At 40.2% G+C, this 23784-nt stretch overlaps 1 protein-coding gene, 1 long non-coding RNA gene, 3 other non-coding genes and 1 pseudogene across 5 annotated transcripts in view; 2 read left to right on the forward strand and 4 right to left on the reverse strand.

Moving 5' to 3' along the window:
• Positions 1 to 757: 757 nt before the first annotated feature.
• On the forward strand, positions 758 to 11316 carry LOC130077989 (sodium- and chloride-dependent GABA transporter 3-like; annotated as a pseudogene).
• On the reverse strand, positions 6487 to 6556 carry LOC130078022 (small nucleolar RNA R38). Its single transcript, XR_008805867.1, has one exon. It is a non-coding gene; the product is annotated as a small nucleolar RNA R38 (small nucleolar RNA).
• Positions 7421 to 7488, reverse strand: LOC130078023 (small nucleolar RNA SNORD49). Its single transcript, XR_008805868.1, has one exon. It is a non-coding gene; the product is annotated as a small nucleolar RNA SNORD49 (small nucleolar RNA).
• Positions 8865 to 9681, reverse strand: LOC130078005 (uncharacterized). The gene is made up of 3 exons (XR_008805865.1): positions 9610 to 9681; positions 9433 to 9509; positions 8865 to 9169 (listed from the first exon to the last, which is right to left on the reverse strand). It is a non-coding gene; the product is annotated as an uncharacterized LOC130078005 (long non-coding RNA).
• LOC130078024 (small nucleolar RNA SNORD49) lies at positions 9247 to 9315 on the reverse strand. Its single transcript, XR_008805869.1, has one exon. It is a non-coding gene; the product is annotated as a small nucleolar RNA SNORD49 (small nucleolar RNA).
• A 5494-nt stretch (positions 11317 to 16810) lies between the features above and the next one.
• The window catches only part of LOC130078002 (sphingosine kinase 1), a 23091-nt gene continuing 16117 nt past the window's right edge, over positions 16811 to 23784 (forward strand). Inside the window, exon 1 of the mRNA XM_056243451.1 lies at positions 16811 to 17403. Coding sequence (XP_056099426.1) covers positions 16938 to 17403 — 466 coding nt within the window. The 5' untranslated portion in view covers positions 16811 to 16937. The remainder of the gene's footprint in view (positions 17404 to 23784) is intronic.

Genomic DNA, 23784 nt, shown 5'->3' on the forward strand with positions numbered 1-23784 from the left:
AGATTAAACTTAATTACACATCAGCAAATATTCATGCATCTCAACACTTAACACAATCTTTTATACACAGATTTGTTTCTGATACGGTTCTGTGACAGAAATGAAAGTGAAACTCTCTGATGTCCCTGCATGCTCACAGAGTTACTTGCATTCATGGTTAAAATAAGCTCATGTTTTAGTGCATTTCATACGTAAATGTCTTATTACATGCAGAGTATGTATAAGAAAGTATGTATCATACCTATAGGCTATAGTCTTCATTATGCTTATGTGTTAAATTCCCTGTTGCCATTTTGAGAGCAGGAAGAGATCTGTGTATGTGTGGGCGGAGTCAGTGACGTTTCAAAGCTGTCTTTCAGAAGGACAAAGTTCAAGCTACAATTCATGTGAGAATTAGTCTCTTAATGTGAATGAAGCACAATGACATCAGTATATTACCATAAACAAAAATATATGCATAATAAAACAGTACATCATTTGAATTGCATGCATGCTAATAAACAACTATAGCTAATAGTGAGAATTGGACCCTAAACTAAAGTGTTACCATGCTTTAATACTGTAATATCCAATGTTTGTGAAAGTATCATTATTCTCATGTAAGAATAGCAAGAGTAAATAGTGTTGTTTCGGATGTGAATGTGCACACTGTCCTCGAGTGGTGAGACTGTAGAACTGCAGCTTCAGATATTACAGTAGAAAAGACTGCAGTTACACACACTGTAGTCCTTATTTTATTCACTTATCAAGTTAAGTCATGATGTTTGTTTGATTCACACACAGCCATACATCTGTGCAGTCCATGTGGGTCAAAAGTATTGACTTAATAGAAATGGTATATTGCTATATATATTTGATTTATTTGTGTAAGTTAACTTTAAATTGCATGAACTGTAATGCATCGCTGCATACACTGTAAAAAAAAAAATCGTAAAATAACGGTAAAAAGTCTGGCAGCAAAGTTGCCAACCACTTACCGTCAAATTACAGTAAAAAAACATAAATTATTTTACGGAAAAATGTTGTTTTTTGAAAACGGATATTTACTGTAAACATTTTCTGTATTTTTACAGTCAAACTGCTGTAGAAAAAAAAAATCTCGTAAAAAGAAAAAATAATTTTATTTTAATATATAGTTGTTCTGTGTAAAATAACAATGAAATTATTCATAAAAATTCATTGAGTACATCAATTCAAATACAAATGTTTGTAAATTTATAGTTTTAATTTTTATTTGTATTTCACAACCTTGACCAATCTTTAATTAAGTACTTAATAGCAAATTTACAGTCAATTTCTGTTAAATTAACTAAATGTATAACACTGTTTAACTCAAGATTCCTTCAGGAAATACCAAATATGAGCATAACTGATGCATATGTATGCCATATGTAGGTTTACATAAATCAACGTTTATGTATGCATACTGCATAACAGAAATAATGATAATAATAATGCTCGGGACATACTGCATTTTCTTGTGACTTCCATATACAAATCAGCGTAGGACCGTTGAGCTGAACTAGAACAGATGCGAGCTGTTTTATACGAAAGCTTGTTTCTCAGGATGCTCCTTATTATCATGATGTCTGCATTTGCCCAAAGTACAGATAGATGGAATTACCAAACTAGAAACAAAGGCATCATTATATAATCTGACCAGAAATGTATTGAAATATTTTCTTTTATACATTAGTTAATATGACCTTTTTTAAATGATCAAAATGATTTGACTTTACATGGTTTTGCTTTTATAATAATAATTGTGGCCTTTGCCCCTTCATCTGAGACACACACACACACATATATCATTATTTATTTACTAATGTTATGTAATAATATTAAATTAAAGTAAAGTAACAAATGAGTTTATTTTTATGTGTAATGAGTGAATTTAATTTGTGTTTAGAATGTTACAAAACTAGTACTTAATAAAATATAAAAAGTTACTTGTGCACTTCCTAGGTCAAAGTTAGAGGACTAAATACACATTGTGATTTCCCTTCATCCTTGAAAAACTAATTTTGTTATTTATTTTTCAACTGCTTTTCAACTCCTTAAAAAAAAACCTTGAAACTGTTATAACTCAGCAACCGCAGCTGACTGAACCAATGCATGCTAGACGCTGTAGGTTTTACATATTTAAATATTTTTGAAGTGAATTTCTTTAAAACACATATTGTACATGAATCCTGCCCGACTCTCCCACCATTGTTTTTAAAATTATGAACTGGTGAAAACGGTGCGATGGTATTAGGACACTCGAAGGACAAATAGAAGAGAGGGGCCACTGGGGGAGTAAAGCAGAGTTTATTTTAGCTGTGGCAGGACATGTGGTCGGACTGGGGAACGTGTGGAGGTTTCCTTACCTCTGCTACAATACGGAGGAGGTGTGAGGCAGCAATAGTGTATTTCATCAAATTATTTTCAATGTATTTAACAGCACACTGTCTTAGCATTATGTCAGTGGTATTTTAAATAATGTTGTATTGAACTGGTGTGTTGTCAGGTGCGTTCCTGATACCCTACCTGGTGTTTGTGGCTGCTTGTGGGCTTCCTCTGTTCCTGCTAGACACAGCAATGGGACAGTTCACACAGGAGGGAGGCATTACATGTTGGCGTCGTCTCTGTCCTCTGGCTGAGGGTGAGAGTCATAAAGCAGCAAAACTGCTTCCTAAAGAGACCGTACAACTTTTAACAACATATGATTTCACTTTATGTCAGGCATCGGCTACACAGGACAGCTCATTCAGGTGTACAGCTGCATGTATTACATCATCATTCTGGCCTGGGCGCTTTTCTCATCTTCTCTTTCAGATCCCAACTTGCATGGGCCAGCTGTGACAACATGTGGAACACAGGTGATGATAAATAAATCAAACAGAACTCACATTACATGTGAATAATATGCTATAATAAAAAGTTCCCTATCAAGCTGCGTCGACTGACATCGAAATCAAAAATTATACATTAAAAATGAAAGCTGCAAGCAGCGATGAAAGGGCCCTCGCACCCGTGCCACCGCCACCCAGTGGCTTTAGGAAGACAGAGCACGATGGGCAATCTGCATTTGGGTAAATATAGTAAATACAGGAGTATGTAAAAGTATTTTGTATTTGCCACACTTCCTGCTACCAGCTGGTGGCACTATTGCTAAAACTGAATATTGTCATGTACCGGTAGAGGTGTTCAGGGCCGGACTTCTATCAAACATGTGAAGTTTGGGGCAAATCGGACATCGTATCCCTGAGTTACAACAACTTCCTGTTTGGTGGTGTTAATCGCATACATTAGCACTTAGGTAAGTGTTGCATGATTGAACATGTTTCTAATAGGTTTGGTACTTCATGGCATATTTAAATGTTTCTGGGAGTAAATTACAGACAGTGTAAAACATGTCACTTCCTGTTGGCAGGAGGTGGCGCTATGACAGTAACTGAATATTGGCATGTAGATACGTTCAGGACAGGACTCCTATCAACCATGTTTAGTTTATTGAACAAAGGCCTTTAGATTAGACTGACAAAATATGTGGATCTGCTTAAATCTCTAAGAGTTGGTTAAAGTACATCTGGAAATTTCAAAAACTGCACAAAATCAGAGAGGGAGTTCAAAATGGCTGACTTCCTGTTGTGTTTAGAGCTATGCTCCAAGAGACTTTTGTAGTTATTGGGTCATTGCATGCACCGAATTTCTTAACTGTACATGAAACGTAAAACCAGGGCAATACTGGGTGGCGCTAGAGCCATTTTGCCACCTACATCTGAAACCCATATCACATGTAAATTTTCACCACTTGAAGCGTGTGCAAAGTTTCATGAGTCTGAGCATGTTTAGGCCCTCAAAAAAGCGATTCATTTGGGAGGATGATAAACAGAACAAACAATAGAGTCCTCTCACCATCGGTGCTCGGACCCTAATAATCTCAAACGCATCTTTACAGAGTAATTGCAGAAAGCTGCAAAAATCACTAAAACCAGGACAATATTTTATTTCAACTTGGGAGTCAAGTTGACATTATCACCCTATTTCTACTCATTCCTCTAACAGGACAGAGACTTCCTGCAGGAGGAGCAATACTTCGGGTTTATGCAGGAATCATAGAGATGAATTTACTACCTTTTACTACCTTTTTTACTACCTCCAGAATATTTTTTACTACCAACACGACATCAAGCAGCAGCCCTTTTTTGGGGGGTGTGGGAGGGGTATGCAAAGCACCACTTACTACTTACTATAAGGTATAAGTGTGACACTGTCACACACATCATACATATTAGGTACACTAATGTTTAATTGTGATCATTACAAAAAAAACAACCATAATTGACAATGACAATATTAGTGTCGAGTTGAGTTTCAGTTGTCCTTATCTTAACCCTAGCCCTCGAGTTATCCTAACCATAACGTTAGCCCTTAGCCCTAATAAGGTGAAGAAAAACCTTGGCACTTCTTAAAAACAAATGACACTTAACAACAATAAACATTAAAAAAAAATTATAATAAAGTGTGTCACATCACACACACTTACCCACAAACACACATTCTCACACACGCAGACTTAAGCAGTGAAATTACTATCCAAAACAGCAATTTATTTCATCACATCTCTAAATGTGCTTCAAATATTGCACTGGTTTGCTGCTGAGATGGTGCGACGACAGCTAACCTTAAGTTGGCATGATTTGCCGTGATCTGTGTAGTGCTGCTAGCATCGCAAAACAACAAAATAGGGAGCTGCTCCCCCCTCACCCTCACCCATTAAATATTTTCAATTAGGGATGCACCGATACCACTTTTTGCAGAACGAGAACGAGACCGATACCAATACTTTCATTTGTGGTACTCGCCGATATCGATACCGTAACCGATCCCTGAATTTTCACTGCATTTGTAATTTTTAAATGTATTAGTAGATAAACCAAAAGAATATAAATCATATTAGTTGGCTTAATTTGTTCATCAAATATATATTTCCTTTAGATATTTTCATGCTTAATTAATCCTTCTAAAAAGCATGCTTCTGTTTCTGTCACTGTTCATTCTATTACTCTATCATATTTTATCTTGCATTTAATAGCACAGCACATATTTAGAGCTGCTCCAGCAGGGCTCAGCGCTGAGATTGGGTCAGTGGTACAAATGTTTAGACACCAGTGAAATACCAGTTATTTAATCCAATTTTGATACTACAACAAAAACTACCAGCCCAATAAAAGTAAGCAGTCAGTAACAAAATAAGAAAAAATAATCGAATTACAAATAGGACAAATAAATACAATAGAACAAAGAAAAGCTACAAATGAAATAAACAGTGTTTTTAGAGTTTTTCGGGTAGATTGGTACATACATTTGAATACAGTAATCAAATGTAAAAAAATTGCATATTCATTATTGTATAAATTAAATATAGATGGATATTTTTGTAAAGTTGAAAAGGGTAGACCATTTAATCAAGAGCAGTGAGTAATTTATTTGTCCTTTGTTTGATTAACATTAAAACACAGTAGCAGGTATATTAAAGTGCTGCCCCTTTAAGACCGAACGCACATTTGAACATGGCTACGTTCACATGAGATAACCAACTTTGTTTACTAGGATACTCGCCAAGACGGGCGTTTTTACATAATTTTGTGACGTGAAAGACAATTTTCAGTATTCGAGCGCTGAGGCGATGGTTTGCGGAGCGCGCTTTGGATGTTTGCGTTCATGGAACTTCTTGACCTGCACACGTCCAGTAATAATGTAGGGAACCATTTGTTATACATAAATCAGGTAACAGGTCATGTTTTACTTTACTAACATATACGATTTAGTTTTCATTCAAATAACACGTGCTGAGTGAACGATCAGGAGCATTCAACAGAAGTGTGCGCGCGCGCTCTCTCTCGTCAGTTAACGTAAATAATAAGCTAGATGACTCGTTATAATCTTCTTTGCCATTGACATCCGACTGAACTACAAACTTTCCACTGATGTCTGTTTGAAGGGATGTGCTCGAGCTCGACCAGCTCGCGCGTCTGTGCCGCTGCGCGCTCAATCCACTGCTCGCGCACCACAGCTAATGTTACTATATTGCGTTTAATATTCCACTAATAAGACACATTTACGTCATAGACAGCCTTATTTTTTTATGGAAACTCATATTGAGGTGGTGATGAAAAATTTACTACCAAGTCAAATTGCATTTATTACCTTTTACTACCTTTCAAGGGCCTTAATTTTGGTAGATTCTTTTTACTACCTTTTACTACCGCGCGGAAACCCTGTGGACACCCTGAAGAAAACATCATCCAACACATGACAGGAGGCATTCATATCTTTCTACAATGTTTATTCTCATCAAATAAAGCAGATTTCAGTTATTCTCATGGTCTGATGTCACTCTCCAACACTCACAGCCACTTCATTTCTGCAGAAAGTGGGAGAAAACTTAGTTTAATTAACCATTTAAAAAATAATTATTTTTATATTCTATATCATGTATTAAGCCTCAGGTTACCATAACTCAACATGTTTTTTCAGACAGGGATAACTTGTTTCATCACAGGCTTGAATGTCTAAACACTGATCTTGGGTCAGATTTGTTCCTTTATAACCCCAGAAACCATCAGAACTATTCTGACCCAAGAAAAAGCATTAAACTACACGTCTTAAATCTCTTTACTATAAACGCACTGTGATTGATACGTACCGCTGTGAATCAGGAGAAGCAGGAGCTCATGGTGTTTCTGCTCAAGAGAAGTGTTTCTGTGTTCTGTGAAGAGAAACAGGAGTGAGACGAGTTTCACACGGGATCACCGCTGCAGATTCACACTGGCTCTGGTTTCCTCAGAATATTTGGCCATCAGTTTAGGGGAGTTCAGAGGGCATCTCCAGCCGGGCCGGGACTCGGGCACATGGGGGGACAGAGGGTGGGTGGGCCCCAAAAATACCACAAGCACGACCCAGCTTTCAATGCAGAGTTTTCATCTCGGGAAGATCCAGCCGAACATGTGTGTGTGAACTGAGAGGATTGAGAAGAGGTGTTTACCTGCTCAGCACTGAGTCAGATCCAGACGCTCGCCTGGAGAGAGAGAGAGAGAGAGAGAGAGAGAGAGAGAGAGAGATGAGAGAGAGAGAGAGAGAGAGAGAGAGAGAGAGAGAGAGAGAGAGAGGAGAGAGAGAGAGAGAGAGAGAGAGATGAGAGAGAGAGAGAGAGAGAGAGAGAGAGATGAGAGTGAGAGAGAGAGAGAGAGAGAGAGAGAGAGAGAGAGAGAGAGGAGAGAGAGAGAGAGAGAGAGAGAGAGAGAGAGAGAGAGAGAGAGAGAGAGAGATGAGAGAGAGAGAGAGAGAGAGAGAGAGAGAGAGAGAGAGAGAGAGAGATCATGTGATCAGATTCAGCAGTTCAACAGTGATGACTTCATACCTGCACATTGTGTCTCAGAAAGAACTGGTTTGCCATCGTCAGTTATCGCATCAGACGGCACTTCCTGTCTCATCACAGAACACGGTCAACTTTACATATAAACACGACGCATAAATACTTTTGAACATGAAGTAACTCAAGGAAACTAGTGATCGGGGAAACAATGCTTTAGGAAACCAAAGCAAATGGTTCAATTGATACGAAGCACTCAAACGCCTCGACCCTGCTGGCCAGAACGCTGTTAAACAAACAGTCCAAACCAGCATAACACCTTTCACAAACCAACTGCTAATGTTTAACTGAAAGTATAGTTAATTAAATGCAACAACAAGTATTAAGTGTCTGTATAATACTAAATATTTCATTAATTACAGTGCTTGTTTACAGCAGTCACAAATCCTCGATTTTAAAAGTCCTAAATTGCAATTTACCGTGTCGATTATCTGGAACACACCGGAAGCGGTGCATTCAAAGCACGAGAACCCACGAACCGCATTAGACCGTTTAAAGCTTCACTAACACTCAGATTTTAAATGCGCTAATATATTTCAGTGCTATTGTGAATTCACAAAGGCTGCGGTTCGATTGAGTTAGTCTATGCGCTGCTGGTTTCAGAGTGAATAATTTACATGCGCGTGTGCAGGTTACGGGTTTCAGCGGCACAGTTCACAGTAAATGCCGCTCCACATGAACTCAGCCTCTGCATGGGAGTTTGGGTTTACATTAATGTGTGTTTGAGAACAGAGTCTGTCGTGCTTCAGGAATCACTGTTTATTTACACGCGTGGAGCGTCTCAAACTCCATCTCGGAGAGCTTGGGTTGCTTATAATGGTCATCTGGGAACGCAATGTGCGCCATTTCATTACATTTGTAACGCAAATTAATAAACCTACACAGGAAGATACATCAATACGTTTCTAAATATGCAAACGAGCGAGGGTTTCAACTTTTGAAATCGCCATGAACAAGAACAAGCACCTCAGTTCAAGAAGTTACAGCAGCTGCAACATTTCTATCAAAGTGGCCGAATATTAAAGATTAAGTGGACATTTGAATTAAGTGTTATTTAGCCAATATTAAACTGGGACTTGATCTGTGGAGCAAACACCAGTCCACTGGCGCCCTCTGCAGGCATTTGTTATACACATGGTCCATAAGTTGATAATATTCATATTATGCATGTCACATTACATACTTTAAAAGCATTCAATGAAACCATGATTATTTGCTTTTGATACTTTAATTACAGCCTCACCGTTTAAACTATTTAAAGGATAGTTTGATTAATCAGTCCAAGAAGAGACTAAAACTCATTTGACAAATTAAAAACATTTCCCAGAGTTTCAAACCAGTAATGATTAGAGATCTATACTGTGATTGATACGTACCGCTGTGAATCAGGAGAATCAGGAGCTCATGGTGTTTCTGCTCAAGAGAAGTGTTTCTGTGTTCTGTGAAGAGAAACAGGAGTGAGACGAGTTTCACACGGGATCACCGCTGCAGATTCACACTGGCTCTGGTTTCCTCAGAATATTTGGCCATCAGTTTAGGGGAGTTCAGAGGGCATCTCCAGCCGGGCCGGGACTCGGGCACATGGGGGGACAGAGGGTGGGTGGGCCCCAAAATACCACAAGCCACGACCCTGCTTTCAATGCAGAGTTTCATCTCGGGAAGATCCAGCCGAACATGTGTGTGTGAACAGAGTGAGGATTGAGAAGAGGTGTTTACCTGCTCAGCACTGAGTCAGATCCAGACGCTCGCCTGAAGAGAGAGAGAGAGAGATCATGTGATCAGATTCAGCGGTTCAACAGTGATGGACACAATATCTGCACATTTTGTCTCAGAATCATTCTGGTTTGCCATCGTCAGTTATCGCATCAGACGGCACTTCCTGTCTCATCACAGAACACGGTCAACTTTACACATACACATATATACATATATATATATATATATATATATATATACACACAATTTTTTTTTTAAACGCAATATTAAAAATGTATATAAATTGCAACACCCACCAATTCAGGGAACCCCGTGCCATAATCACAGTAAAACAGCCACCAGACAATCATGATGTAGTCACATTAGACCCGGCCTGCAGAAAGACAAACCGTGCAGTTTAACACTGACCGCCATTACTGCACGTGCACGAGTAAACCTAGTGCGATTAATAAAATCCCTGTAATCAGACTTACATAACTCAAGGTGGTCTGGAAGCGCTGTGCTCGCGTTTTCTTCGCGTGTGGTTCATAATGAACTCGTTTAAATCGCGAAAAACTCTTCTTTGGGTCCGAGAAGAGCTCACTATCCACGAGGGGCACGGAGAAAGAGAACGAGGAAGAGGGAGCGAGCGCCTTTATACAGCGGGAACGTCACGGCCCACGTGACACGGGGCGTAACCAATGGGCGTTACCCAGGGGTGTTCGAGTCCGGGGTTTTTGGAGTCGACTCCTATTCCCGACTCCTAATGAGTTGGCGGACTCGACTCCTCTACTCCATTTACTTTTAATCAAAAGGGTCAGGAATAAAATACAATTAAAACTTCTTTCCCACTCCAGTAATGGATGGGACATTCTGATCGACAAATTTTTATTTTTATTTTTTTTATAACAGTAATACGCAATACGCCCCCAACGGACGTCGTACACAGTGAAAAGCGTCGGAAGCGGGTAGAACAAAAATGGCGGAGAGATTAGAAGGTTTGATTCTGTCAATTCTGTATGATCTCTCTGATGAGGGTTATAGAGATATTAATAGGAAGGCTGCTGCGTGAGGAAAGTTGCTCAGGACGTTGACATGTCAGGTCGGCTAAAAAATGTGATATAGTGGTATAATTTATACCACTATATCATATTTAGTTCGATGTCTGCCTACAATTTAATTGTATTAACTGCCCTAATAACGTTAGCAAATCATGAAAATAAAAAAATTACATGACAACTTAACTTTTATTAAATTAAATAATGATTTTATAACGATAAGAATTCAGGTTTGTTTATCAGTATCATAGCAACGCTAACTTCCGCTGGAATTGTCGGATAGGAACCGTCCGTAGCTTTTCGCAAGAGTTCAATTTTTTGAACGCATCCGGATGACCAACGGACACGATTTTCTTCGCACCGCACTCGGTCGGACCCGTTTCGGACCCATTCGCATGCGGTCTGCGAATCTCCATAGGAAATGAATGACTTCCGGTCGTTTCGGAGCCGAATCGGAGATGATTTCAACTGCCAGTGTGAAGGCGGCGTAAGTTTTACGCTTTTTTCGTGTAATCGCGAGGTTGTGTCATGTTTATCAAAATACAACTAATAAAAAACATGGACGGCTACTTCATTGAAGACTTATGCTGAACTTTATTCTTGTGGAAACAGACGCTGTATTAAGGCTAGGCTACTAAAGTATTCAGTGTCTGAAACGAATTATTACATATATTTCACTTCAGCTGTGGTAAATCGGTAAAGTATGCAAACACAGCAGAAGCGTCACTACGGGAAGCAGAAAGTGTCCGACTTCATTTCTCCGTTTTCAGCTTCTCTCCTCCTGGAAAACTCTCACCGATTGGTTACAACCTTACAGTCTATGGTTACAACCTATGGTTACAACCAAAGTCCTTTTAGGCAAGTCATGCCACTCGGACCGCCATCTTGGCAACGCCTCCGGGCAGCTATTTCGGACCAACAAGACCAGGCTCCTCCTTTCTAAATGAATGGGCAGAGAGTCAGAACTGCACGTTCACTGGTAACATATGATAAAAATAGCTGAAAAGGTTTGATGACTTTGCCCCAAAATAAGGTTTAAAACGCCTTTTCCCCCACAGGTTATACTTTTACTACGCATGTGCAAGGGTTCACGACACCAACTTCATAAACGTCTCTATCCAGAATGCCGGTGTTTTCGTTTGAAAACGTATATTTTTCTCTCCGTTTTGCTCTTCCGTCCACACTGAGACGCCGTTTTAAGTCAACGAAAACGTAGCTTTTGGAATAGGCTCTCTAAAGCGGATAAATTTGAAAACGCCGTTTTCGCGTTGTAGTGGACTGTGAAGCCGGAGGTATCTGAAACCGATGACGTAAGTTACATTACATTTACATTTATTCATTTAGCAGACGCTTTTATCCAAAGCGACTTACAAATGAGAACAATAGAAGCAGTTAAACTAACAGTAGGACAACAATACGTAAGTGCTATAACCCCTCTCAGTTTAATTTTAGTGGAGATTCTTTTTTTTTTTTTTATAGAAGAGAAGAGAAAGTGTTAATTCTACTGAATCAAGTGCTGCCAAAAAAGATATGTCTTCAGCAGTTTCTTGAAAGTGGCTACTGACTCAGAAGTTTTGGTTGAGTTAGGCAGATCATTCCACCAACAGGGAACAGCCATGGTAAAGGTCCGAGAGAGAGATTTTGTGCCTCTTTGAGATGGTACCACAAGACGACGTTCGCTAGCAGAGCGCAGGTTTCTGGATGGCACATAAGTCTGAAGTAATGAGTTTAGGTAAGAGGGAGCAGTGCCAGTGGTTGTTCTGTAGGCAAACGTCAGTGCCTTGAATTTAATGCGAGCGGCAACTGGCAACCAGTGCAATTGTGTGAGGAGAGGAGTGACGTGTGCTCTCTTCGGCTCATTGAAGACTACTCTGGCTGCAGGATTCTGGATCAATTTTAGAGGTTTGACAGAGCAAGCTGGAAGACCAGCCAGGAGAGCATTACAATAGTCCAGTCTGGATAAAACAAGTGCTTGGACAAGGAGTTGTGTGGCATGCTCTGTAAGGAAGGGCCTGATCCTCCTAATGTTGTGCAAGGCAAATCTGCAGGACCGGGCGGTTCTAGCAATGTGGTCTGTGAATTTCAACTGATCATCAATTACAACCCCAAGGTTCTTAGCTGACCTTGATGGAGTTATGGATGACGAGCCTAGCTGAATGGAGAAGTTGTGATGAAGTGTTGGGTTGGCCGGGACCACAAGTAGCTCTGTCTTCGCAAGGTTTAGTTGAAGGTGGTGGTCCTTCATCCAGCCAGAGATGTCTGTCAGGCAGGCTGAGATACGAGCAGCTACCGTCGGATCGTCAGGCTGGAATGAGAGGTAGAGTTGCGTGTCATCAGCGTAGCAATGATAGGAAAAGCCATGTTTCTGAATCACAGATCCTAGTGATGTCATGTAGATGGAGAAGAGGAGTGGTCCAAGCACTGAGCCCTGAGGCACCCCAGTAGCTAGATGTTGGGTCTTAGATGCCACACCTCTCCACGACACCCTAAAGGACCTACCTGAGAGGTAAGACTCGAACCATTGGAGTGCAAGTTTAGTCATGTGATCCATGTTGTACCAATAGATATTCATGTTTACCGGTATTGTGACTGTTATGTGCTATTAACTTTTACACTATTGCTAAAATGTTACTTTGCACACAGTCCTGCAAAGATGACAGAAAATGTACTCACATTTGCTGTCCTGTGGCACAACATGAGAGCGGTTGCGTTTTAGACCAAACATATGGTGACTGAGTGTGACCTGGACGCATCAGTGATGGTGAGATATTTTGCTAAATAAAATTATCCTGTTAGAAGAATTGACCGACAAGTTTATTATTTATTTTTCCATCTGTATCATCTCGGTGAGCTTTTGTGAGGTTTCACGCATGCGCAGTAAGGTGAATTTAAAAGTTTCTCATCCACACTGAAACGTCGGAAAACACGAGTGTGGACGGAGAGCGTTTTTAAACGAAAACGACATTTTCAAATGTATCTGGATTAATGTCGCAAACCTGAACTGTGCGCATGCGTCAGTGGAACCAGACGATAGGCTTAAATGTTTCCCGGCTTGACTGTTAAAAGCAGACGATTGGCTTTCCAGCGGGAGGGGCGGGGCATGTGCATACAACCGCCATCTTTGGCATTACGGGTTTTCCCTATATAGTTGTATTGAGGATTGAGGAAGTGGCATGTCTCTATATAAATTGTCTCTGTTACAGCTTACATCCGATGAGGCCAAGGTTGAACCAAGAACCATAAACTGGAACATTTTAATACAAAAAATAACACAAAAAAATACAGAATCTATAGGCCTACTGGTAGTCGATTCCTGTCCTGGAGTCGATTCCGACACGGCTATTGAGAGTCGAGGAATCGACTCCCCATCAACCATCCAGAAGACTTCGCCTTGAGTTTTGGAAGGTTAAAAGTTGTAGGGCTCTAGAATAACAAAACGTGAGTGAAAACTCTGTGGAACGATCCCACAGCGTATTAATTTTTCCCCTTCCAAGTGCCCTAAGAAGCCTATAAAGGTCAATCAATGCAATTAATTGACATTTGATTTTAACAATCATAGCTGCACACAAACTGATAAAAGCCAGTGATTATTTATTGTAGTCAATAATTGAATCCCTTAAAAAATCCCCACCAAAATGACACATTTAAACGTTTTTTCCTTGAAAAAAATCTTCATGCCTTAAAATAGCTTGAATTTAACTCGACACCCTTGCCTCACGTAGTATACGTGGTTCTATGAATATGCAAATGAGCCCCGCCTCCACTCACTCATTCAGCTCAGAGATCCACTGGTTGACGATCACACGCTGATCTGATTGGTTACAAGGTAGTGTGTGACGTCAGAAATACCAGCGATTTCAAACCGTGTTTTTGAGACTGTCTTTGAGAAGTGTATTACACTTACTCCGATTTTGATATTTTGAACTTTCTGATAACTGAGTGCTGCAAATAGTCCAGTCATTTTATGAAAAAAGGTTGAACAAATTGCAACAGAAAAGCAAACTCAACTGATTTTGTATCCTCAATATGTCCTGAGTAAGGGAAAAAAAGCCCCAAAGAATCCCATTAGGGGAAAGTTTAGAAAAAGACCCAAATATATCCCATTCATACGCCTATTCATTCTTTTTCTATATATATATATATATATATATATATATACACTCACCGGCCACTTTATTAGGTACCCCATGCTAGTAATGGGTTGGACCCCCTTTTGCCTTCAGAACTGCCTCAATTCTTCGTGGCATAGATTCAACAAGGTGCTGGAAGCATTCCTCAGGGAGTTTGGTCCATATTGACATGATGGCATCACACAGTTGCCGCAGATTTGTCGGCTGCACATCCATGATGCGAATCTCCCGTTCCACCACATCCCAAAGATGCTCTATTGGGTTGAGATCTGGTGACTGTGGAGGCCATTTTAGTACAGTGAACTCATTGTCATGTTCAAGAAACCAATTTGAAATGATTAGAGCTTTGTGACATGGTGGAAGTAGCCATCAGAGGATGGGTACATGGTGGCCATAAAGGGATGGACATGGTCAGAAACAATGCTCAGGTAGGCCGTGGCATTTAAACGATGCCCAATTGGCACTAAGGGGCCTAAAGTGTGCCAGGAAAACATCCCCCACACCATTACACCACCACCACCAGCCTGCACAGTGGTAACAAGGCATGATGGTTCCATGTTCTCATTCTGTTAACGCCAAATTCTGACTCTAACATCTGAATGTCTCAACAGAAATCGAGACTCATCAGACCAGGCAACATTTTTCCAGTCTTCAACTGTTCAATTTTGGTGAGCTCTTGCGAATTGTAGCCTCTTTTTCCTATTTGTAGTGGAGATGAGTGGTACCCGGTGGAGTCTTCTGCTGTTGTAGCCCATCCGCCTCAAGGTTGTGCGTGTTGTGGCTTCACAAATGCTTTGCTGCATACTTCGGTTGTAACGAGTGGTTATTTCAGTCACTGTTGCCCTTCTATCAGCTCGAACCAGTCTGGCCATTCTCCTCTGACCTCTGGCATCAACAAGGCATTTCCGCCCACAGAACTGCCGCTCACTGGATGTTTTTTCTTTTTCGGACCATTCTCTGTAAACCCTAGAGATGGTTGTGCGTGAAAATCCCAGTATTAGCAGTTTCTGAAATACTCAGACCAGCCCTTCTGGCACCAACAATCATGCCACGTTCAAAGTCACTCAAATCAACTTTCTTCCCCATACTGATGCTCGGTTTGAACTGCAGGAGATTGTCTTGACCATGTCTACATGCCTAAATGCACTGAGTTGCCGCCATGTGATTGGCTGCTTAGAAATTAAGTGTTAACGAGCAGTTGGACAGGTGTACCTAATAAAGTGGCCGGTGAGTGTATATATATATAATATATATATATATAAATCAGATAGCCTACCTCATTTGTAAAAATCTAATTAACTCAAAATCTAATTTAGGTCAATTTTATTGAATTAACACTAAAGGTTACATCTTGTTTTGATGCACAGATTTCTTTCCAAACAATATTGTTTTTACGGTGATGATGATGAATGCAATATGCTGACAAATATCCCAGACTGAAGCATAAGGAAGGGATCATACAGTTTCGCACAAAACATGCGGAGACAACCAGGGGAAACTGTCTTCTATTATTTAGAGGTTTTAGTCTGATGTCCAATTACACTAATGATTGTTTTCTCCAGCAGTGGTTTGGGTTTCAAACGCCTCGTTCAGTGATATCTGTGGGGTAACAGGTGAACATCACCATAAAACACTCATGACATTCAGTGACCAGGACGAGATTTAAACTGAAGGTTTAACTGTTCTCAGGAGGACAAAGTATTTTACATAAATACCATCATCAGGTTCATAAAGTTATTCTTCTCTCTTTCTATGTCGTAACTCTACAGTTCAAAGGCCAGAGCAATGCAATGTCCTTTTTTTTTACATTGACCTGCAGTCTATAAAGTTTAATGGGAAGTTTCTGGAATTTTATATATATATTTTGCTTTGAACCACTGTGGTAATAATGTGGTTTATGCATGTAACATTTTTTTTTTAAAATATCTCTTTGGATAGGCTATGTGCCGTTTTAAAATATGTGCTATTTTAGTAGGCTATCATTGCTGTACTGTTAGGCTTAAATTTTATCAATATAGGCTACCTTGATTTTTAGATCAATTAATTAAAAAAATCACGTTTTGTTGTTGTTGTTAGTTTAAATAATTAAAATGTAGCCTAATTTTTGTAGTTTTGTTTCGTTTGTTATCGTTTTTATTAGTTTTAGTTTTTTTATTAGGCTACTTTTAGTTCAAATAAACGAAATAAAAATAAATAATTACGTATTTAATTTCATTTCAGTTAACATTTATTTCAAATTATATCACATTATATTATTTGTATTAAATTACTTCATATATTATTTTGTATTGTTTACTCCGGTGCCTAACCGCAGTAATAACCTTACAAACTATTGTGATTTTTTGAATATGTTACCACGGTAATAGGCTATACGTTTTTTTATGGCCACCACGGTAGCCTAATCTTTCGAGATCACCGTCATAATCTCAGCACTTTTTGGTGACGGGGTGTGTTCTTCAGATTGTCACACGGTCACGCCCTTTGCCTCTGATATTTTAATGTCATGCCGCTTTTCTGTCACTAGGGAGAGATATGTGAACTCTCTCTCGCGCGCGCACACACACACGCGCACGTGTTTAAACAGCGTCCCGCGGCACTGCACGCGCACTCACTGCAGCACCGTCCCGTCGCGGGATGGATGAACCGGACGCGTCACGTCAGTATCAGAACGGGCCCGCCGCGGATGCGCTCATGCACGGGGTGTTTACGGACACGGACACCGGGCGGTTCACGTACGCGCTGAGTCTGTCGGACAGCTGCCTCACGGTCCAGAGGATCAACCCCCCTTCACCACCACCACCATCAACATCATCCTCATCCGAGCACCTGGACCTGCGCGACTGCCTGGGGAGCCGCGCGCACCGGGGCGAGCGCGAGGACCAGGGCGCGTATCTGTGCGCGTATTTCTACCCGTACCGGCGCCGGTGGATGTCTTCAAGTCCGGTTCGCCAGAGAGACGAGCGTCGCTTTCGGCTCGTGCTCAATACGGAGGATAATAACGATGAGGAGGAGGAGGAGGAAGACGTGAACCTGCGCGAGGCGGAACGGTGGGCGCGCGCCATCAGAAACAACACCGCGCGCCGCACGGGAAACACGCACGGTAAGAAACTAACTTATTGAAGAGCGAAACACCAAAGTTAACCTCCTTTTCACTCAATATACAGGATTTTAAAGAGTAAAACTTTGTAACAATAACATCAACAAACATTGTACACAACTCTTAATGTCAAAACCATGTGTTTGCACACATATCTTGATAATACCATCGTAAGTTTTTTTGAAGTTCGTGTAAATACCATGGTACATGGAAGTCATTCAGTATGTTGTACATTGCCACAGTACTTTTAGTAAACATATATAGTTCTAGTTAGAACTTGCTTTAGCCAATGACTAATAAAAAGTATACTATAGAAATACAGTGGATTGTGTACAACGTATACAATGCAAATAGTAGCCTATGTGAACATGGTAATCATTCAGTAGTACTATGGTAAATATTTGGCTGTGTCATGCCTGTTCCTTACATTCACATGTGGTTTCACCTGTTTAACGTGTGAGGATAATGTGTGGCAGTTTGCCAGGAGGCATATGTGACATATGACCACGTACTGAACCAGTTTGACCTGCTGGGTGACGGTTATTACTGCTATTCATGAGGTAGTTTTACTTCTGGCTATTAGATCAGATCATGAATGGTTAGGTAGGCTCTAAAGCCAAAATAACATCTGATATAGATAGATATATGATCTTGTCGTGGTAAGATTGATTTCGTTTGCTCATGATGAACAGGAATAAGTGATGCTGAGAGGACATGAGGGGCTTCATATGGGACACGTCCATCTCCATCTGTCCAACACTGAGGGGGTTTAACCCTGCAAAGCCTGGCATATCAAATAACAGAACATCTATTACAGTTTATTGAGCCTTTAAAAAAAAATAGAATATATATTTGAGGAGGAAAAAAGCCAATTTTATGTAGTTATGCAGATTCTGATATTGATATGGTCAAAAAATAAAGCAGTGAGATCTTTATAACAGTATGGAGACTAACATAAAATGCATATAAATATTAGTCGTCAATAATAGGTCTTAGTAAGATGATATTTACTTAGTTTTATGATCAAAGCTCTGTAGTTTTAAAATATATAATACAATGCAATACAATGATGATTGACAGAAGCCTGATGATCATATTTGAGTCTCGCATCTGGTTTTTCTAAAAAGTGATGAATGGAGAATCAAATCTAAGTTGCTTAAGGGCACATCTTACTAACAATAAAAAATTACTTTTATGTTTACTTGATAAAAATCAGTGCAGATTTAACAGCAGAAAGACACGTGAAGCACGAGCTGAAGGAGGACGTTTGTACAATTACGTTTAAATGTCTTTTACTTGCTAATAATGTCTAAACTATTAATCAGACGAAGGCATGCAGTGCAACAGGTTTTCAGCATGTTTTGATCATGCGGATCATTTAAAGGCCTCAAATGTGCATCAAATATAATACAGAAGGCTTTATAGGGTTAATCAAAGTTTGCATCACTATTATTGCTCATACTAAGTATCAAAGTTGGTCCTGCAGCGTTTTAAGTGATTCCTTATATCAAGTGTGTTGTTGTGCTGTTACTTTACTAACTGATCAGACGCACCATTTTCACCTGCTGGACCAGAAAACTGCTAAAAAAATGTATTAAAAAACATTATGCAAGAGCATTATGCAGTCAAGTTTTGCATGAGCAACTAATATTTTCTGTAGTTTTATGCACGTTGAAAAGATATTTCTGGCACGATTTAGGCAATAGATACTGTAATTATGTCGTGCATTAACAATTCAGCTGTTTAAATGTTTGAGCACATAAAAATAGGACAGACTATTCCTGTGAGTTTCGTCAGATCCCGTTCAGGACTCTGTTACACACACGATGTGTCGATGCTGTTATCATGGTTACTCTGAGTTCTAGTGAACACGGTTTTTGTCCTCACTTGAACTCAGGAATGAAAAGAATGAGCCAAATCAAATAACTCCTCGCAGCAAAAAACATCCCTCCATTGACATCAAAGAATTCATAACAATACATATTCATGTACATATACAAATTAAAGCAAAAATAAAGACGACGATATCCGCATTCTAGATATTATAAATAAATATCGAAGTTCCACGGGTCAATGTAAACAAGTGGCACCGAAATAAATGACTTTTATTAGTATTTGTATTAGGACTCTTACTTTTCAGGATGATAGATTTGCCAACGTTTGTGAGATTTACATTTATTATCTATTAATCAGAAATATTAATCAAATAAATGCTGCTCTTTTGAACTTTAAGTTAATCAAACAATTCTGAAAAAAATGCATCACAATTTGCACAAAAATATCAAGCAGCAACTGTTTTCAACATTGACAATAATCAGAAATGTTTCTTGATCATTAAATCAGCATATTAGAGTGATTTCTGAAGGATCATGTGACACTGAAGACTGGAGTGAAGATGATGCTAAAAAAAATCAGCTTTAATCACAGGAATAAATGACATTTTACTATATATTCACATAGAAAACTATGGAAGCTTGTTTCCGCCACAGACTGAAAAATAAAAAAGGTAATTGAGACTTTTTATCTCACAATTCTCACAAAATAAAGTCAGAATTGCGAGATATAAAGTCGCAATTGCGAGATATAAGTCAGAATTGCGAGATATAAAGTCAGAATTGCGAGATATAAAGTCAGAATTGCGTGATATAAAGTCACAATTGCGTGTTATAAAGTCAGAATTGCGAGATATAAAGTCAGAATTGCGTGATATAAAGTCAGAATTGCGAGATATAAAGTCAGAATTGCGTGATATAAAGTCGCAATTGCGTGTTATAAAGTCAGAATTGCGAGATATAAAGTCAGAAATGCGAGATATAAAGTCAGAAATGCGAGATATAAAGTCAGAAATGCGAGATATAAAGTCAGAAATGCATGATATAAAGTCAGAAATGTGAGATATTAACTATTCTGAGGGGAAAAAAGTTAGTCTTTTTTTTCCTTAGAATTGGCCTGATAACTCGCAATTGCGAGTTTATATCTCACAGTTCTGAGAAAAGATGTCAGAATTGCCAGATGTAAACTCGCAATTGTGAGAAAAAAAGTCAGAATTATGAGATAAAGTCTCAATTCTGTCTTTTTTTTCTCGCAATTGCGACTTTATTTCTCAGAATTGCGACTTTATATCTCGCATTTTTTAAAACTTTTTTTTCATTTTATTCAGTGGCGGAAACAAGCTTCCATAGAAAACAGCTATTTTAAATTGTAATAATATTTCACAATATTGCTGATTTTACTGTATTTTTGATCAAATAAATGCAGCCGTGGTGATATATATACACTTACTCGTATATATATACATGCTTCCTAGGCGGTCGACTGAGCATTAAACTGACACGTTAGAGGGCATCTGAATATCCTATAAAACACACTTATCATCAGTTTGAAGCTCTCAGATAGTGGCATGTTCAGTGTGTGTGCTGCGGGCACAGCGTGGCATCACTACTCACTGGCTCAGTCACTCTGCATTCACATGTTTAATTGATGAGCTTGTTTCAGCATGTGTGATCTCGAGCAGACGATAATACACTATTTAACAGAATACATGTATTTTAAATGAGCCTCCCTGTATGGCACAGAACTGTCACATGTGAAAATGTCCAGCTTTGTATTATGAAGCAGAAAATAATGGTGAAACGTGATTCATTCTTCTTTCTGAAAGCCGAGATGCCCCGAGACACTCTCGTGAGAATCTTTCACGATGGTTAAAGCAAAAAGATGACGGCAGTGTAAACAGGATCTGTTTAGTAGAGGGAGGGTTTGGGTTGTGCTGTTTTCTCTATTATTGCGCTCGAAGTTTACAGTAATCAGTGGGTGGGTGTATTGGAGAATTTTAAAGCGGTCACATGGTGCATTATTTAATCATCGTAGGTCCACTAATGTCTTTTTGGATCAAAAAGTAAAAAAAAAAAATGATGATTCATTTTCCGTCCTCCACTCACAGTATTCACTAACTCTCTGATCTATAACACACTAAACTGGAAATATGATCTGCTGATAGCCAATCTAAATGGATGATTTTATGCAACTTCCTGGAGTTTTTGTATTAGTCTGTATGGAAACAGTCTGTTAATGAGGTAGCAGGTCAATACAACAAATGCTTTTGAGGATGATTTGCCCAAGTTTGCAAGTTTACTAACATCAAACAGATACTTTAAGAAATATATTTGAGCCACCTAATAACTCTCACAATCAGGCTGCAGCAAAGGCAGAACTGACACCGGATCTAATCGCAGCAGTCATATTTATTAACAACTTAAGCAATATTATAAACACACTAGAGGACAGAAAACCAGGAGTATGCAGGAGAAACAACAAAACTATACAGCGACGAGAACGGACAAAGAACGACTCAAATTGAGGGCTATAAACACACAGTAACACAAGAGCTAAACAAGGAGCAGGTGGATCAAATCAATGAAACAATGAGTCGCTATGACAACAATTTAGAACATTCTAGAAACCATGACAAGTTTGAACAGGAACAAAGGAAACAAGAACTAACACAGGTAAATCATTTACACCCACAGTAGGCACCGTATGCAAATACATCACCGAAGTGGAGCGAGGGATGCCAAAACCCTGGTGGTGGGAAGGGGGGCTAAACAAAAATACTGGTCCATGGGGGAGTAGGCGGAGGAAGAGACCATAGGATGACCCTGATCGAGGCCAGGAGGAGGATGACCCACGACAGAACCGAAGGAGGGAGGAGCCAGGGGGAAGTCATGAGCCGACCTAGCAGAGGTGAAGCCGGGAGAGGCAGAGTCCAATGACCTAGCGGACAGAAAGACCTAGCTAGCTTAGCTAGAAAGACCCAGCGACATCAGAGGACAAGGAGGCAGATCTGCGGTGATGAACAGCCGAGGTGGAGTCAGGGTGTCAGATGACTGAGGCGGAGCCGGTGGGAGGGAGGACTGATGAGGAGCCAGAGAGAAGGAGCAGAACTACTGAACCGGAGGGGTGGACAGAGGCAGAGTGATGAACGGAAGGACGATGGTCCCAGGTGGAGCCGAGGGAGCGAGGAACCAAGGAGGAGCCCACTGGTCAATTGGCCAAGGTGGAGTAATGGGTTCGGAGGCCCGAGGCGGAACAAGCAAATCCTCACAGCAAGGGAGAGCTGACGACCGAGAAGCCCAAGGTGGATCCGAGCCGCTGGGGCAAAGATATGGCCGAGGAACTGGATGAAGTCGATAGAGGAGGAGGGAGTGGGAGGCTGGGCGGTCCAACGGTGATAAAGGATATTTGGGGTTGGGCGGCAAAGAAGACTTGGAGCCAGGCGAAACTAGCGACGATGCCAGGAGGGACCAGTGGAGATGAGGAGAACTCGAAACTGTGCGGGCCTGGCGGCAACAAAAAAGGGACTTGGAAGCTGGACGGGACTGGCGGAGACAAAGAGAATTGGAGCCAGCGAAAGAGGAAGGGCTTCTAGGAACAGGAGGAAATCGGAGAATCCATTAATCCAGGCAGGGGAATACAGATTTCCGAGGCTGGAGGATGGGTAAGAGATCACTTTTCATCATCCAGCTCCACTAACAATCCCACTGGGATAGACATTCGAACCGACTCACACACCTGGTCAGACTTAACAGCGGGTATTGACTTCAGGATGGACATGGCTTCAGGCTCGGGGTCTGTGTCTGCGGTGGACTCAGGCTCATGGTGGGCTCAGAGGAGTGCGCTGGGTGGACTGCAGATGCTGGGGGATTTAGATCCTCCTCGCCTTCACCGATGGTGTAGAGGGATCCAAATCAAAATAGCACCCAGTTCACATATTCTTGAAATGTCCCTAAAACACGTGTAGATGATGTTGTTTGGGTAATGGACGAAATGCGCAAGATCTAAAAAAAACTGTATGTGCTCCTCAAGGGATTAAACACAACCAAACTATACAGCGACGAGAACAGACAAAGAATGACTCAAACTGAGGACTATAAACACACAGTAACAAGAGCTAAACAAGGAGCAGGTGGATCAAATCAATGAAACAAAGTGTCGCTATGACAACAAATGAGAACATTCTAGAAACCATGACAACTAATGACCAGGAACAAAGGAAACAAAAACTAACACAGGTAAAACAGAAACCTCATGTAACAATATAAACTAGCCTAAGCTAGATATCCATGAGCAGAACTGTATATTCTGTTGTTTGTGTGTAAAATAATTAGTACATAGACCCATAACATATGAACCAACTGAAATGTTCCATGCCATTTAAATATCACATCCATGGACTTTCCAAGGCTTTTCACATTCAGTAATTTCAGAAGGAAATCAGATGGAGCCTCTAATGATTTACAGTCATGCAGAACTCAGGAGAGTTTCATTAGCGCTGAACCTATGCTGAATTAATGCAGTTTCTGAAGCGATAGAGAGAGAGAGAGAGAG

Source organism: Rhinichthys klamathensis, unplaced genomic scaffold, assembly GCF_029890125.1.
Source record: "Rhinichthys klamathensis goyatoka isolate OS25496 unplaced genomic scaffold, OSU_Roscu_1.1 h1tg000799l_1, whole genome shotgun sequence".
NCBI classification, from domain to species: domain Eukaryota; kingdom Metazoa; phylum Chordata; class Actinopteri; order Cypriniformes; family Leuciscidae; genus Rhinichthys; species Rhinichthys klamathensis.